Genomic DNA, 19,204 nt, shown 5'->3' on the forward strand with positions numbered 1-19,204 from the left:
TCAATGCAATGTAAAATGTATCTATTGAGGACCTTTCTAGCCTCCTTTTAAATTCACACCACAATGAGTTCCTCAGTTGCATGACATAACTACTTTGGTCACATCTCTGCAACTTCCTGTAAAAGTGGAAAATCAGAGCAATGTGAGTCATAGCTCAACAATGATTGGACTGAAACAAGATTTTTCTTATGTCCCTGAGCTAATCTTGTTTTCAAATCCTTAATCCATGTCGTATATGGCTTTTAATGACAAAAATGAATGTGATTTTATGTGAATGTGAAACCATTTTAACAATGGCAGAGAGACCTTACTGAGCAAATGTGGACCACAAACTGAAACAATAATACCCCCATCCCCCACCCCACCCGCCAAAATTCTGGGAATCACCACTGCTTAAACATCAGCAAATTTGCCATCTGTTGGATAGCTTGCCTCAAGTGTTTCTCATGCTGTAAGAATCTATTGCCTCTTCATGAATCTGGTTAGATAGGATCAGCAACAGAAATCCCAAGACCTCCTTTCCTTCCGCTCCCACCCCTAAGTGCCTCACAACATTTGCACTTCATGACTGTGGCTGTAATGTCTTCAGTCAAGCAGCCAGATTTGTGTTTAACTGCTGAAATTCTACCAAGGAACAAAAGCAAAATTGACGCTGGTTGTTTTTGCTTTGTGCATTAAAATTAGCATTGGATTTTGAGACCGTCAGAGAAACTTCACAATTTTGCACCTTTCATCCTGTTTCATATTTTATATTAGGTTGGTGGGGCGCCATATGCATTAAATCAAGGTGATGTCTGATGAGGCGTCTCTTTCTAAAAGACTGCTGCCCAGACCCATAATATTGACACATTAGGTTATTTGAGGGGAAGGTTTCACTTTTGTACAACAGCTGCATAGAGAAAGAGGAACACCAGAGTAAAAAGCAAACCAGATTTAACACAAACCAGATGTCCTCAATCCAATTTTGGGATTGGCAATCAGATTACCACATAAACTTAAATGAATGATCTCATCTGTTTACTCCCATTTTTTCTGGACTGTTACATCACCATTTTACTCACTCATCTTCTCTCTCCAACTCCGAGAGCAATCTTTGTTTTTAGTGATTATTATTATTTTTTTTTAAATAAGTCTTTACTTTTGTTGCAACCTTGAATTGTGGTTAGTATCACCCATCTACCATCATGACACTCCAAGCTCTATAGGCCTGCCAGGCTGGCAATCAACGATACACTGTACAGAAGTAAAGGAGGAGTATTTAAACTTAAACCACATTCCATATTTGAATCTGAATGTAGCTATATTTAGCTGCTTCCCAGTAGTGGCCCCTTCTACTTGATTAACGTGAGGAGAAGATTTAACACTCACTGGTTGAATGGCTGAATGCACAAAGCATCATCTTTTTCATTGCATGTAGCTGTTGTACAGGTGCTTGTTAGAAAATTTGTATATCAATGACAATTATTTGTTTGTTTCAAAAAGTGCAACTTATGTCACAATAATTCACCTCGACCAAAGTGAAATATTTCAAGCCCTTATTTGTTTCAGTTTTGATGATTAAGGCAGAAAGAGACAAAACAAATCCAGTCATCAGCCATATTAGCTTCCATATTTGCTTCCATAGATATTGAGAATGTAACACAACTGGATTTTTGTTCCTCTCCCAAGCCTGAAATATGATGCTCATTGGACAATAAAAAGATTTGTAGCCAATCTCTTTGACCTTATTGATTTTCTCTCCCTTTCCGTCTCTATTCTCTACAGATCTTCTTAATGGAGCCCAGGAGAAGTGTGAGCTGCCGCCTTTGGATGGATTTCCTCACTGTGAGGGCAAACTCAAGGTAAATTAAGTGCACACACAAAGCAAGCACTGCTTGTTTACCCCATCACTGTGAATGTCATTAGAGAGGATAACTTGGTAGTCCAAATCATGCTCGCTTATTTTTTATTTTGGTTTTTGATTTTGAACTTAACCTGTTGGTGTCCCTCACAGGCGAAATTCAAGTCACACTCAGATGTACACCATACTTTGTACTGCACACCACACATAGAACCAGGCCAGACATGCAAGCATATAAGGAGCGAGTCAGAATGAAAGAGGTGGGCAAAAAGTGGAGCACCACTTGATGTGTGGTGGTGGGCACGATCAAGGGTACCTGGATAGTAGCCAGCAAGCAGACTATTTTCGTCAACAACTCTTCACAATTTTTTTTTTACATTTTTGTCCATAGTAATGTTTGAAGCCATGTTCTCTAACTCAAAACCCGAGCCCTTCTAGCCTTGGCTTTTGCCGCATCCCATTGACTTAAAGAGGAACTCAACCCAAAGTGTTGTTGTAAATGTATACATCTTCTTTATCTACAGCTACTTACTTAAATCTATGAAGTTTGTATTCCAAAAAATACTTTTAAACGCTGCATGTATACCCCGTCGACCGCCATTTTTCATTTATTACATGTTTGAAGTCACTCAAATATGACATGTGTCAGCCCTTCCTGTCCACCTTGTTGACTGACAAAAACACATTCAGCAACGATAAGGTACACATTGGTCATATCCAATTATCTAGCCAGTTGATGGCGGACACGCTGACTTGCATCAGCCGTTCTCATCAGTTACCAGCGTAAGCAGCTAGTGGCTCGTCCAAGCTATTAGGTTGGGGAACATGACTATTTGGTCGCCGTCTGAGCGCTGCGAGCATCTGGTAGATTCGCCACAGCCAGCACAATGGGTGGATTACTTTTCAATACGGTTTAATGAGTGAAAATGAACCTGCATAGTTAGCTTTAATACTGAGAAAGCACACTTACTCCAACGTGTGTGTGTGTGTGTTTTAAATGAACTTTAAACACTTATTCCCCAGCTATGATAATTGTGACATTTCACCATTTTGGGTCTCCAATTGAGAACGTTTTCTGCCAAAATGGTGCTGCTCAATAGTTGCTAAATTATTCCATTTAATTCGTATGCCACAAAAGCAGTATTAATCAGAGTTTCAAGTTTAAACTAATGCGGTCACATATGTTAATATTGCAAAGACATTTTGAAATAGATTTGGCCTTGAACGTTAGTTTAAAAGATTCATGCAAGTCAACAAAATGTTTTCACTCATTTTTTTCCCTTTCAATGTCTTAACTTTAGTGGATGAAGGAGATGTGGCGATCTGACTCTTGCTATACCAATTATGGTGTAGATGGATCTACCTGTTCCTTCTTCATTTACCTCAGCGAGGTGAGTGCATACATTTTCATGCAACTACATTTTTACACTGAGATCTAGGGATGCACAATAATGCTATTTTCAACCAATACGATAAACCAATAATTTAGAAAGGGTCGATGTCGATAACCGATAAGCCGATAACTACAAAATTAACTTGAATACAAATATACTTTCGAGTCCTACTATAAGTTTAACGTGCAAATACATTGAAACATTGTGTAAAGCACCATAAAGCTCAATTTTACGGATATCTTTAAAAGACAACCGGTAACTCATTTTTAATTTGCCAAAACAAAACAGTTATGTTTTTAAAATGCAACAAAAAACTGCGAGGCTATCGTTTTTGGGAGACACAGTGAAGAAAGCCAACCCTGGCGATTGCGATGTCTCCATGATGCATCTTCTGTGAACACAAGGTCGCACACATTATGATGTCACATATAAGGTAACACAAATTGAGCCACAACCACAACAGATCGACCAATGTGACATGTCTTATTCTCGGCAGATTTCTTTATCTGGTTTATCTGTATGACGCAAATTGGTCGATAATGGCTTATCGGCCACCGATATTATTGTGCATTCTTACTGAGATCATTTCCACAAAACCATGATTTAAAAAAAAAAAAAAAAAAAAAAAAAAAAGTCTCAGTATGGGCATGTTGGCCTTTCATTCAAACAGTATGATTGAGCAAGGACAGGATGCTGTGATGGATGTCAGCGACGAATGGCTTGTATTGGCGTTGGTGTGAACGTTGCCGCTTTAAGGAGTACGGTTTGCACTTGCAACTCATCTGCGTCATTGTTTTTTGTTAGGTGGAGAACTGGTGTCCCCATCTGACTTGGCGAACAAAGCGCTTGAATGAAGACATGGACCGGAGGGGGCAGGTATGGCAACATAGAATGTTACTTTTGCAGATAATTCTCATTAGCTCTGTAAGTACGATCACCTGTCGCTTCATATGAAAAACTAATAACTTGTATGAAGTTGAAAAGCGATACAAAAGTACTGAAAGCCTTGTCAATGGGAAGAGATTGTCTATAAATGAAGCAAGTTCAGTGCTTTTCCTACTCTCATTAGGAGTGGCTGTCCTGTTAAAATGAATGCAAGAGCACAGAATGAACAAGAAGGAAACCCTCTAAAAAAAAAAATAATAATTTTTTTGATCAGGAATTATAAACATGTTACCTCTAACTACAGTACGACTTGAGTGCCTGCATACTTGCTCTGCACCCTCTGAGTCATGTTTTCATAGATTTTTTTCTTTTTTTTTCTTTTTTTTGGGGGGGGGGGGGTTAAAATGTATATTGGAGGTTTATAAGCGTTTTTTTTTTAAGACAGTTGTGTTTTACCAAAAAAGAATTAACATGCAGGTTTTCACTGTTCATATTGGCCGTCCCCTATGAATAGCGTGGATGCACTGTACTGTATAGTTTTAAGTTGTAACATCACCATTCAAAGTCAGCCTGCTATGCATGTCTTTGGAATGTGGGAGGAGACCGGAGTATCCGGAGAAGACCCACGCGGGCACGGGGAGAACATGCAAACTCCACCCAGGAAGGCCGGAGCCTGGACTTGAACCGGAGTCCTCAGAACTGGGAGGCGGACGTGCTAACCACTCGGCCACCGTGCCGATGCTGGACATACAAAATAAATGTGGTGTTGTAATTGGGAAATAAAAACTTTCTTTTTAAAAAAAACAAAACTAAAAACAAAACATTGTTATACTAACATGACATTTCTACAAAATATTAACGATAAACGTTGCCCAGATGTGCCGTAAGCCTTTAAGTTCATCCATGAGGTCGGGTGGAAAAAATGAATACTAAACAACATCTGGTGCTCATTTCAGGACAACGCCAAAATTTTTATGTGCACCCGTGCTTATACTGCCCTGAGCTACAACTTGAGTAAGCCTAATATTTTATCTTCTGCGGATTTGGAATTACATTTATCATATTACGATTCTATGATGCATGGTAAAATGGTTCAATATGAAAACAAAACAAAAAAACCAAACTGTATGCATATATTTTATCCATATTTAAAATGGTGTTTTTATATACAGTGGTCCGTCGCTACTTTGCGGTTTACTTATCACGGATTCACTATCGCAGATTTTTATTTGGGTCCAAAATTCATACATTACAAAGTTTATCTTGGGTTGTACTTCACTATTTCATTTTTTTTTCTCTCATAGATTACTAACTTAAATGCTTGGGCAGAGTTTAAATCATAATCAGGGCTGCACATAAGCAGTGTGCAAGTGGGCATGCCGCATGCGTACTAAAACCAGACGTGCACACCAGATTCGGTTGCTCCCGAGCGCTTTTGCATGCCAACGAATCTTACTACTCAATTTACTATGAAAAGTCAAAGTCAAGTAAGTCACCAGCTACAATTGCTTCATAAAGGCTAACTTAAGAATATGACTATTAACTATTATATTACTATGCACAGTATTGTTAGACTTTTATTTTGAAGTACATTGTGGAACGTTGCATAGCATCAACAATCACTTCACTTTATTGAATTGTCCCTTGTAGGGCAATTTTGTTTGCAGCAATTCACAAGTACGAGACACAACAGCAGTACCAATACAATAATCCATCCATCCATTTTCTTAGCCGCTTGCTCCTCACAAAAGTTCACGGAGGTGCTGGGGCCTATCCCAGCTGGCTTCGGGCAGTATGCGGGGTACTCCCTGAACTCGTTGCCAGCCAATCGCAGTCAATACAATAAATAAAATAAAATAAAACATGAGCAGCAGACAAATTGCAGAAAATGTGTCAGGTATACAGACACACGCAAGGTAGCTTGTGAACAGTCACAAATGCAGTGCGTAATTTGATTTAAAAACATAAATATATACAGTCTTCCCTCGCCATAACGCGGTTCACTTTTCGCGGTCTCGCTGTATCACGGATTTTTTTTTAAGTGCAATTTTGCATATTTTTTTTTACAGTAATATACCCATTTTATAAAATTTATGAAGGTTTGATCATTGTCAATGTTTGAACAAGAGAGAAATGTGAGAACATGTAAATGCCTCAATGAGAAAAGTGTATAAATTGTGCGGTCGGGGATTTTAGAGCCTTAAAACATTTATAAGAGTTGTAAAACATAAATGCTAACTACTTCGCGGATTTCATTTATTGTGGGTATTTTTTGGAAACTAACCCCAGCGGAAAACGAGGGAACACTGTATTCTCAACTCAACTCAACTTTATTTATAAAGTGCTTTAAGAAAAGAAAGGCCAGAAGGAAGAATTGTACAATCGTTATGGCGACTAGCTTGGCATTTCTTGGCTTCAGCCTGTCGTCACAACATCAGTGGCGGAGCGTGGGCTTGCTACGTAGCGGCTTCGGCGCTCCTTCAACATATGCCATTACGTGAAAGACTCTATGAAAAGATTTTGCCGCATGTCCACTGCCAATAGTGGATGAAGGCGCTTGTAGGAGCCTCAACTTCAAAAGACCTCCGCCCGCAAATCCACTCCCACCCCCTCATTGACAAAATAGTTTTCAAGGGTATCAAAACCAGCCCTTCACCCTGCCAGTTTTGCGCGCCACTACGCAGTGATATAGCTTGTAATTAGAAAATAAAATGAAAAAAAAGTCACATGAAAATGGCACATCTCCACATGTTAACATTAAATCACTATTTCATTGATATTCACACAAAAAAAAAAACATGTCTACAGAATCCATATGGTGCATCTGTATTTTCAAAGTGCGCTGACATGAGCATAACGAGAGCAAATTACTCTCTTTGCTCCATTGAGCAGAAAAGAATGTTCCAAAGAGACTTTTGAGGACCACGGTTGGCATCAGCGCAGAATGGTCTAGAAAGGGTTAGAAAAAAAAAGAGAATTATACAGCAGCAATACATTTGAGTTGGCATCACTGAAGACAAGTCGCTGCTCTTGTTCGCTTGCAGTGCTGACACGCATGCACATCAAAATAATAGCAGTGGATACTTGAGAATGACTTCCTGAAGGCTGCAGAGACTGATTGTGCCGGATGTGGCCCTCGGGCCCTAGCTTTTCCAGATATGCTTTGTTTTTGCGTTCATCCATGAGGGCAATGGGGAAAAAATGAGCACCAAACAACAACCTCTGGTGCTCATTTGAGGAACACACCAACATTTTTATGTACACCCCTGATCGTGATCATACGGTGATCAATTTCGAAATGGGACAAAATTTGGGACTATTGCGTGTCCATTTCTCCATTTCTCAAAATGTTGAGCAGCTTCCATTGCCAAAGCCAGAGTGAAGGGGCCTTGGGCCAAATCCGGAATAATGATCTTATCCGTGCAGCAGTTCATACAAATCCCACTTGGAGCGTTTCTCTGGGCTGACAGGATTCTACACAGACCATGATGGAAGTGGTGGAAAATAGGGGCCTGTTTCAACCGCTGTGGATGAATCAATATTAATCACTCCTTATCCCCTCTGAATGCATCAACAGTGCTGATGCCTCCATGGTGGGGAACTACTGTTTGACAGGCTTTTTTGTTGTTGTTGGTGTTGTTGTTGTTTTTTGTTTTTTGTTTTTTTTTTCAAGCCCAGATTTGAATAGGTTCAGTGGAAGTGATTTCCTGTCGTTACGATAAGGGTTGCAACTGACAATGGCTCCATATATGTACCGATCATCTTCCTGTCATTCACGCTGTCTCTCAACCCGCTATCTCATTTGTTGCTTATTTTAAGTTCCTCAGGAACCTCAGAGAAAGTCCTAATGCAGAGCTATTCAATTACTAATTACATTTTTAAACAATTTTCAAATCAAGGAATGTAGCTGGGCCAGACACATTAGGCGCCTAGTAAACAGCTGACAATCACACATTTCAAACCAATATGGATGAAAAATATGAACTTTTTATACTCCCCTTTAAATTTGGAAACATGGCAAATGCATATTAAAAAAAACGGCATAAAAACACAATAACAAAACTGTTATTGACCAGAACCCGAGGTGTTTTTCCACTGAAATACAATAAAATACATTTAATACAAAAATAAAATTAAAATTCTGTAAAAAAAATTTTTTGTCACATCTTACCCATGCATCCCTCAAACTGCATAAAAACAGAAATAACATTTGTATCTGGTTATGTCTAAACTTCGAACATTACAAAGTGCTTTTGTGTTTAAACTTCCCCGCTAAGTTTCACACACAACACCGTTTGATAGATCATACAGTAGGGGTGGTCGAAATAGCTTAACAATTGTATCACAATATTTCAAGGAAATTTGCGGTGATATTTTTGACAATATGGGTAATAATTATTTAACAATATATTTGTGATTGGCGGTACTTTGGAATAACAGAACTCTTGCACACAATAAGTAGTCTAAGTCTAGCTACACTTCAAAACAACACTCAACAATGTGGGTGTGTTGCTACGCTCCACAGAGTGTTGCATTCATGGTCTGAAACACAGTAGGAATTTCTGAAATTCTGTGAACCGAGATGCCCTCTGCATCTTTTGAATGCAAATGAATGCGAGCTGGACCAGAGGCTGGACCACTCCGGGTATGGTTCTGGGGCACATGTGGCCCACAGGCCCTAATTTGAATAGCTGTTCTAATGTATTGCTGCACATTTCTAAGATGCATTCATTATCTTTACTTCCTCACCTTAGTTTACAATGCATATTGTAATGTCAACCCATTTCAGTGAATTCTGCACCTTACATATTAGGGGTGTGAATTGCCTAGTACCTGACGATTCGATTCGTATCACGATTCACAGGTCACGATTCGATTCGATACCGATTAATCCCGATACGAATTTATAAGTCGATTGTTGCGATTTTTTTTCATTCAAATTTAGAAAATACTAATCAGTAAGCTTGTAGAGTGTAAGATTTATATGAAAATGTATTATTTATTTATCTTATAGAGGTTGTAATCTGTTTCATGTTTGAACAGCATTAAAATAAAATATTAAGGCTTAATGTTCCGTTCATATAACATTCTTCCATGCTCAAGGTGTGAATCCTAACCCGAAGTCAGACGTTTTGTTGAATATTTTTCCATTAAAAATGGAAGTTTAATAATCGATTCACACACACAAAAAAAAAAAAGGCAATGATGATAAGACGTTGAATCCGAATACCGAATGAACAATTCTGAGCTCTTTTTAAAAAAAAAAAAAAAAAAAAAAAAAAAAAAATCGATTTTTTACATATAGTATACATGGATGTATGTTGACACATTTTTGGGATCAATATTGTTTCATGTGTCTAGGCGGCGATCCGGACCAGTTTTGAGGAGCTATACCGTGTAATGTCTCAGCGGGAGGAGTTCCGCTGGATGATGCTGAGGATCAAACGCATGGCTGAGCCATGGGTCCATGCTATTCGATCGTTGGCTGCCAAGCAGAACCTGACCAAACGGAGGAGAAAGAAGGTAGCACACTAATCGAATCTGCTGCTCGTTTCAGTCATGCAAATTATTTGATGAGTGTAAAATGGGTGGTTTATACACACCACTCTTATGGACTGTCCCTCAACTGTAAACGTGTAGGCTGCTCCAGTTTTAAGTACATGTTGAAATAAATGGCATTGGTTCGAAGGACTATGTAGGGCTGGACGATTTCAGGAAAAGATTGGATTGTGATTTTACTGACAGAAGTTAAGTTATGATTTCAATTCAGTTATTGCATTTATCTTTACGAGATATTACACAACCATTTTACGAATGTGCACCGCAGATTGTGTAGGTATCCTCTACGCATTTAATCCTAGTGTAGCTGCCATAGTTAGCGATCAAAGATGGCCGACCATTGTGCATGAGACGCAGATCGTGTCTTGACAGGCCCATTTCTACCATTTATAACATGCAGTGAACATGCATATGATCAAGATATGCTTATGCCTCCCCTAAAGTGTTATATTTGGTGTCATTTGGGCTGCAATGTGCGCTCGCATGAGCGGGTTACGTACTAAGACAGCGACGAAACAAATGTGATGTCGTGGCTAACTAAATCCAAAAAAGGCTAGGAAATTTTTATACTGTTTAGTCACATTGGTTAAGAAGTTTTATAATGCAGTGCCAGCATGCCCTGACATTGTATCTTTGTTTTGTCATAGATGACTTACTATTTTTTCACTTTCAGGTCCTGGTACACTTGGGTCTGCTGACGAAGGAGTCAGGCTTCAAAATAGCAGAAAATGCCTTCAGTGGTGGCCCGCTGGGTGAGTTGGTCCAGTGGAGTGATCTCATAACCACGCTGTACCTGCTTGGTCACGATGTCCGCATCTCTGCCTCCCTCGCTGAGCTCAAAGAGTAAGTACATAAAAGTCCACTCATGGACAGAATTGTTTGCATCCTTCTGTTAAAGCAAGTATCCCAGTGTCACACAGGCTACGTTCACACTGCAGGCAAATGAGACCCATATCGGATTTATTTTTTTTATCTCTTTTATCTATTTATTTTTTTATCTTTATCTTGCGTATTTACATATTTACTTATGCAAACACATCTTCTTCTGTGCGTGCGGGTCACTTTGGGGACGCATTCGTTCACGTAACAGACAGACTGAGGTCGCAAATAATAGCTAATGTGAACGTTTACTAAAAAAAAATAAATAAATCTGATTTCACCCAAAAAATCGTAATTGAGCATTAAGACCTGCAGTGTGAACGTACTCCAAATGACTACCAACCCTCTCTTTTTCTCTCTCTCTCTCTTTCTCCAGAATCATGCGGAGAGTGATGGGGAATAAGTCCAGTTGCCCCACTCAAGGTGACAAGGTTGTTGAGCTCATATACATTGATATTGTGGGCCTCACCCAGTTTAAGAAAACACTTGGACCTTCATGGGTCCACTACCAGTAAGTACTTTCATATTTTACATTAAAACAGCCTATCAGACCAATAGTCCCCCCCCACACACACACACACCCTTGGTCTATTTTCTGCACACACGTCACAGAGCAAACCAAAGGGCTGTTGGTATGCATGTCAATTCTATTTTCTATCCACTTGGTCCGTTGAGAACTGTCGGTGAGGCCTGTTGAGCTTTGTTTGAAGTAGCATGGCACTCATCAGCTTGTACTGACTGCAGTAAATCAGCGGGCACTAATGGCCCCCTGGTTCCTCCTGTTTGTCACCAAGTTTTGTTCCACTCTGAGATAACACAAGTACATCCGCTCCCATTGTCAGAGTCAGGCATAATCTAAGTTCCAGATGATGTTCACACTGGTATTGCCCTGGCTGTTTATGTCTCAAGCACTCAATGTGATTCCATATTACTGGTGCAACAAATGTAGTTGAAATTCTAGAGTGCTTGTATGATTGCCGATGTTTGTTGATTCATGATTGTTCCTACCTTGATCCATTTAGTCCTTTCAGCAAGTTAAGTAATCATGCACACTCTAGGTCTATTAAGTGGGTAATTACGTTTCAGCAATAGGCCAAAAATGAACCTTTAGTCTCACAGTTTTACTGATTTTCCTGGTAGTTAAAGATCTCAAGTGTTTTTGGCCGTTCATTTTCCCCCTGTTGTGAGTTAAGCAGGAAGTTAACAAGGAACTTTTAAAAAAAAAAATTAAAAAGTGGGTGCAACTAGCTTATATCTATCCATTTTACTGTACGGTTGCATTGAATAAAACTTGTCGCGTAAAAGTAGTACAAAAGAGTAGATTAAATGGATGATTTGTCTCACCCCTTCCTTAGTCGGTGGCTCACATAGGTCCCACACAGCAAACCTGGGCTCAATTCCTATAGTCATTTCCCAGTTCACAGTGACCCTGTGATTGATTTGTTCTCGGGCCAAGTTAAATCACTAGGTGGGATCACATCTTGAACCCCTACAACTAGGAAGGGTACCTGGTAGTGCTGTCACTAACGCCATTTTTAAAAGTCTATCAATTATTTCAACAATTAATTGACTAATAATGGATAAACTTGGATAAGTGGCATTGACAAATGGATGGTTTATAACTTAAGCTTAGCTTTGGCTGCACACTAAAACTTTTGTGTCACACAACAGGTGCATGTTGAGGGTCCTGGATTCTTTTGGAACAGAACCGGAGTTCAATCACGCCCATTATGCCCAGTCCAAAGGTCACAAGACACCCTGGGGGAAGTGGAACCTCAATCCTCAGCAGTTTAACACCATGTTTCGTAAGTCGATAGAAAGCCACACACTCCAAGCCTTCGACACGTGCTTCTGATCACCATATTAATAGCTTAGTGATGGCTGGTGTGCATAGAGAAATGCAAAAACAATGTACATCATCATCAATATTGTTGGAAAATGGTTTTGCATGTGGTCATTGTCTGCCTCCCAGTCAACATGTTTCTGGGGTTGAACCTCTGCTTAGGCCTTCCTATTGGAGTTTCATGTTCTTCGGGGCCCATGTGGCTTTTCCCCAGGAACTGCAGCTTCCCCAATATTCCTAAGGCATGCATTAGGTGAATTGCAGGCTCTAACTTGTGATTGTTTGTCTATACTACCATATGTGACATGCAATTGACTGGTGGCCATCCAGGGTTATCTGGTAACAAGATGAGTGATAGAAAAGCATGGTGTGATTCTATGTGAGCATCGCCTCTACTATGACATTACCAAAGCCAATGTGTTGGGGCACTATAGATGAGAGAAGCATAGTGCAAAAAAAGTGCAGAATGGTTGAGTGTTGGACTCATTTCAAGCATGACCAGTTGAACTGAATAAGAGTAAGATGTATTTTTTCCCTTTCTTTTGCATGGTGTTGCAAATGCCATGTTAACGTAAAATCCTGTGAATAACACGCACCTGTGCCCAGCATCTCGCTTGAAGTCACCATGAAAAAAAGAAAACGTGTCTGTTGTTTGATTTGCTTGTGGTGTTATTAAAACGTCAGTGATTGTGTAGTTATGTAGTTTTGACCCATTAATGATCTTGAACCATTAGCTAAGTTACGTATGACTACTGGTCCATATTGAACTCAAGTATTGATGTGGATATTGATTCAAGATAACAGCTTTAAATAGTCACAACTTTTTAATTATACGTTCCTTAATGCTAATAAGATGCTTTGACGATTTAATAATGACTATTTACCAAGGTAATTGTTGTCAAGGTTACGAACACGAGCTACCTTGTGGCCTCATACAATTTAAGGTGATTCTCATACTATTAAGTTGATTATAGCATCAAGTGCAGGTGCTGGTCAGATAATTAGAATATTAAGGAAAAGACCATTTATTCCAATGATTTGTTACAAAAAGTGAAACGTGCAAATTACAATTGTTAACACACAAAATACAATATTTAAAGTTTGAATGATGATGATTATGGCAGAAAACGCAAAAATAAAAAATCAAGAGTTTCACAAAATTAAAACGTTTCATATGACTTATAAAAAAAGAATCTCAAACAGAAATGTTGGCCTTCTGAAAAGTGTATTCGTCATGCCTTCAGTAATTTGTTGGGCCACCTTTTACATCACTTACAGCATCAAGGCGGCAAAGTGTGGACATGATCAGCCTTTGGCACAGTTCAGGTGTTATTGTAGCTCAAGATTCATTGATATCGGCCTTTAGATCGTCTGCATTTCAGGGTTTCTGTTCCTTGGTATTTCTCTTGACAATACAACATCAATTTCCAATGGGGTTCAAGTCAGACGAGGTTGCTGGTCAATCAAGTGCTGTTATTTTGTGGCTATTAAAGCAGGTATTGGTAGTTTTGGCTTTGTGGCCAGGTGCCAAATCCTGCTTGGCAACAAAATCATTGCCTCCAAAAAGCTTGTCAGCAGCTTGCTTGGTGACTCTGCATAGCTATTATTGTTTGGTACTGCAGCACTACTGATAGTCTTACATTAAGGTAAAGAATTCACAAGCGAACCTAGGGACAATTCAGAGCGCCCAATTAACCTGCCAAGCATGTCTTTGGCATGTGGGAGGAGACCGGAGTACCCGGAGAAAACCCACCCAGGCATGGGGAGAACATGCAAACTCCACCCAGGAAGGCCGGATCCTGGACTCGATCTTGCATCTTTTTTTAACATACTTGGCCAATAAAAATGAGATTGGTATAATTTCACACTTGAATTTTTATGCAAGAGGCTCCTCCAGTTCTCAAGAATTTTGATTTCCAACCTAAGAATTTTATTAAGGTCATTGACTCACTTGGTTTGTTAATGCTCCTGGTCATTGTAACATGTGGATCAAGGGTCAAGTTTTAAATAGTGTAAATAGTTAACCAACTATCCAATTTAACAAGCACTATGCAAACACATGACTCAACACAGCACAGTTGTATGTACCTTTTGCGGTCTAATTATGAATGATAGGGGACATTTCACATTGTGAGCATATAAGGTCTACTAAAAAAAATATATAATAGTTAAGTTAGTTTGCTATCTCTCTGTGCAGCACAATACCATTGACACAGACCAGTGATTGGGGCCCCCTAGTTTAGGTCACAAATAAGGTAGCTGGGAGTCTTTTCTTCATTGAATACTTTGTATATCTTAGTTTAACCTAAAAAAAAAAAATGGGGGTTCACACAGCTTTTCTGGGTCTTGTTTGTAAGTTGTGCATGTGTGTGTTTGTGGATTGAATTGCATTATCTCTACCAACGGTTAATTCTGGTGAAGCAGAACAAGAGCTTGTTATCTTTGAAGCCTTGTCACAAATGGCAAATGCGGAAATGACTGTGAGATCTATCAGGCTGATACAGCCTCTGATGCTTTGAATATAGCACGCATAGACATTCACTTACAGAAAGCAAATTTATCAGTAACAAGCAGTGGATGCAAAACATGAATAAACCACCCTGAAACTTATTCAACCCACCATTGCAAGTTGTATTTATTTGTAAAGTTGTAGTAGCTTGCAGTGAACACACCTAACACACCTAATATTACAAGTCAGCTTTTTTTTTTCCTCCACTTTCACGCATTTTTCTTATATACCAAAATGTATTTCTTGTTACTTAAGTCTATTTTGGCAATTATGCTGAATACTGGCCAATTTTCACATCAGCCCACAACTTTATGAAGCTATATTCTGTTACACAAGCTTCGGGTTTACTTCACTGTTAAGAAACGTGAACCAAATTGTATGGTGGCATGAAGCAGGTGTGTGCAAATTACAGCCCGAGGGCCTTTGGCAGCCACTCTCCATTTTATAGCAACATGTAGCATACGAACGACGACGGTCCCGCAATGCTGTTAAAAATTGTGTCGGGGTGACCGCATGAAAAATATGCATGCACAGGGAGAACATGCAAATGCCACATAGAAGGCCGGAGCTTGGATTTGAACCATGACCTCTGAACTGTGAGGTGGATGTGCTAAAACTGTCGGCCACCGGGCCGCAATTAATAATTGAAAAGCAAAAATGTTTTCCTCCAGTTTATATCCCGTGTCAAGGTCGGCGCATATCACATACTATAAATTAGGGCTGGGAATCTTTGACTGTCTCACGATTCGATTTGATTACGATTTTTGGGTCTGCGATTCGATTCAGAGTCGCTTTTCGATTCCCGATTCAAAATTATTTGATTGGCAAATGATTTCTGCTTCAATTTACAGATATGCACAACATTGTCATGATCTACTCCAGTCTGCTTTGCCTAGACAAAATGACAAATAGAGACATTACTTTTTTTTTTTTTTTTAATTGGGGACCAGTCTCTAACCCTAAGAATACCGGGGGTCCACTGTAATTGCTTGATGGATATGTGATAGTGTGTTCAATCAATTAGAGTTTAACAATTTTTGTGGCCCATTGGCCTTTGTTTCCTTCATTTTTTTTCTGTATGTGGCCCTGGAGGAAAGCCCCCCACTTTAAAGCGTAAGAGTCTAGAGAAGGTGATTTGGCAAAGACATTGGAAGTAACGTTGCCTCAGGCTGTAGTGCTAGTACACTGACAGCATATCCTGGGTTTGACTTACCTCTGTAACCTATGTTTACATACATGTTGATGTATTTTCAGGTATTTTGGCTTCATGACGTTAAGTGACTCATAAACATTCTCATTTGCTTTTAGCTTCCTGTGCTCGAACCACCGCACATGACACAAAGAGAAATTACATGGCAGAGCAGATAAAAGGCTCCATTGTCCACAGTCTAGCATGGAAGTACAAATGGGGACAAGATATTGAAGTCACCAAGCAGAGTGAAAGAAATCTCAGACTACATGCCACCCTGGTGTTTGCAATTACTTGCAGTGTGAAGACAACCTTTCACCGCGGTAGTAACATTTGTATGGCACGCTGCCCAGAGAGAGAACTGCATGCTGTATCGCCGTTCATTTTAGTCAACATGTCCAGACAGGACAGTGTCTCAGGCTGCTGTGTTAGGCAGGTAAGCGTCACAGTTTACCTTTTTGAGAAGTGTCCAAAAACAAAATTGTGCAACAAGTGAAATAAAAAAAATATTGTTACGCTCAAAGCATCACATTTATGTATAATATGGATGTCAATTGAAACAAGACAAGACAGTCTTTGTTGTTTTTTTCGAGAAGATTTAGAACATCGACAGCCAAGGTAATATGATTCCAGGCATTGGCAACTGCCATGTGCTCATTAGGTGGAAAAGCGCTATATAAATGAAGTGCCATTAGATTCCATCATTATTATTTACTCTACAGAAACAAATTCCTTTTGGAATAACTTACCTTAATTGGCCTCTAGTTAGTTAATTCAGACCACAGCAACACCCTAAGGTACTGCACAAACTACAAAAACACACCAAAACAGTCCAACTTTTTATCTTCTGCTTGCTATCAAGAACAAATGATTGTCTTGTCTTATTTTCTTGAGCTAGTCCTTTTTAATTTCCAACTGAATGAATGAGCCATCCATTTTCTGTACTGATGAGCCTCAATAGTGTCACTGAGTATGTTTACATGCAACCCTTTAAAAGTAAAATATTGGCAACATTCGGGTTTTGAAAGAACATGTAAACACATGCAGAAAAGCCAAATATGCTCCTATTTGGGTTTTTAAAAACCTGTAGACCTGTGTGTAAAAAAATGTATCTGAGGCATATTGTTTTGTCGTCTTTATCCTTGAGACACTTCAAAGTGGCACAGAGCTTCTGCTTTCAGGCAGCCAACACAATAATTAGTAGTGAATAAACTCCTACTTTAGTTTAGTTTGTGTATGAAAATATAACACTGCTTTCTCCTTTACTTGTGACAGCTCACACTCCAGACAACAGCTTCCTGGGCTTTGTAGTGGAGCAGCACCTTAATGCCAGCGACATCAAACACATTGACGACGTCAAGAGGCAAAATCAGTCTCTAGTCTATGGCAAGGTTGACAACTTCTGGAAGGTATGACAACTCATTCTGAGCACAGCACTGATAAATATTATACACAGAACAATCCCAAGCCACAAGCAACCAATTTACAGATCGATAAGTGCTTTAAATGCTTTGAGACAACTGTGAGTAAAATTTGCAGACTAGACTGCAGTGTGGTTTGGAATATCCAATTCTGCTTATCGGCCTTGCTGTGGAGTTGTAATAAATTCAAATTCATGCTCACAGTGCAGCACAGAGACCACGGGATTACTGTATCCTCGACAAACATGACTAGGGGATTTGGAGAGATGTTCACATTGTTTGGCATACCATGGATAGCAGGATTACTGCCCCTGCCTTTCTGAGGTTTTAGCAGACACACACACACACACACACACACACACTTTTTCAAGGTGAGTTCCTTCAGATCAGTGAGCCAATCACCTTTAATATTTGCCTAATGGACAAAAGGCTGGTTTTGGACCTAAAATCATTAAATAAGGGGTAGGCCCACTATTTCTCTTGCCCCCAAAACTTAATGTACCAGTTCACACAGATGGTATTGACTATGGGGTATATGCCACGGAAGAGGCGGGACGTGTTTTTCAGTTTGGTTCCGGTCCGGGTTGTGAATGTGCAACCGAGGGGCACAACGTTGGAAGCATAAGTATTTTGACGCTGCCCACACGTCGCAAACCGAACTGGAACCAAAATGATGTGAAAAAACAGTCCTGCCTCTTCCTTGGCATATACCCCATTGGTTGGAGTTCAGTGTGGAACAACTTAACCGGTCCATGAGTGGCCCATTCGACACTAACAGGTTAAGTATTGTTTCTTTAATTAGTGTGAGTCCTTCAATGTGTACTCTGCAGTATACTTGCCCTCCACTTGGCACCTTTGGAATAGGTGGACCATGGCATTGCACAAAATGGTCATTCACATGTGTAGGCGTAATAAGTAAATACAGCAACTTGTAAATCCCCTGCACGCTCAGTCAGTCATGTACAGGCATATGCGTGCGTCATATAATTATGTCATCTACTAGGGGTGTGAATTGCCTAGTACCTGACGATTCGATTCGTATCACGATTCACAGGTCACGATTCGATTCGATACCGATTAATCCCGATACGAATTTATAAGTCGATTGTTGCGATTTTTTTCATTCAAATTTAGAAAATACTAATCAGTAAGCTTGTAGAGTGTAAGATTTATATGAAAATGTATTATTTATTTATCTGAAATTTCAGTCTTATAGAGGTTGTAATCTGTTTCATGTTTGAACAGCATTAAAATAAAATATTAAGGCTTAATGTTCCGTTCATATAACATTCTTCCATGCTCAAGGTGTGAATCCTAACCCGAAGTCAGACGTTTTGTTGAATATTTTTCCATTAAAAATGGAAGTTTAAAAATCGATTCACACACACACACACACACAAAAAAAAAAAAAGGCAATGATGATAAGACGTTGAATCGGTAAGACTACCGAATGAACAATTCTGAGCTCTTAAAAAAAAAAAAAAAAAAAAAAAAAAAATTGCTTTTTTTTTAATCGATTCAAGAATCGCGCGATGTAGTATCGCGATATATCGCCGAATCGATTTTTTTTAACACCCCTATCATCTACAGTTATTCATGATAACATTCCTATGAAATGAAAACAACTGGAATTCCTCCAGTCAAAAAGTGCATGGCATGCTTGGTTATTTATGGGCAAATGCTCA

General features: G+C 39.4%; 1 protein-coding gene across 1 annotated transcript in view; it reads left to right on the forward strand.

Moving 5' to 3' along the window:
- Positions 1-19,204, forward strand: part of mgat5 (alpha-1,6-mannosylglycoprotein 6-beta-N-acetylglucosaminyltransferase) — a 45,356-nt gene that overhangs the window by 11,211 nt on the left and 14,941 nt on the right. The window contains exons 4-11 of the mRNA XM_077512476.1: positions 1,765-1,841; positions 3,142-3,231; positions 4,039-4,110; positions 9,481-9,642; positions 10,352-10,521; positions 10,934-11,068; positions 12,229-12,362; positions 17,374-17,507. Of these exons, the coding sequence (XP_077368602.1) occupies positions 1,765-1,841; positions 3,142-3,231; positions 4,039-4,110; positions 9,481-9,642; positions 10,352-10,521; positions 10,934-11,068; positions 12,229-12,362; positions 17,374-17,507 (974 nt within the window). The remainder of the gene's footprint in view (positions 1-1,764; positions 1,842-3,141; positions 3,232-4,038; positions 4,111-9,480; positions 9,643-10,351; positions 10,522-10,933; positions 11,069-12,228; positions 12,363-17,373; positions 17,508-19,204) is intronic.

The sequence above is a fragment of the Festucalex cinctus genome, chromosome 2 (genome assembly GCF_051991245.1).
Source record: "Festucalex cinctus isolate MCC-2025b chromosome 2, RoL_Fcin_1.0, whole genome shotgun sequence".
Lineage (NCBI taxonomy): Eukaryota > Metazoa > Chordata > Actinopteri > Syngnathiformes > Syngnathidae > Festucalex > Festucalex cinctus.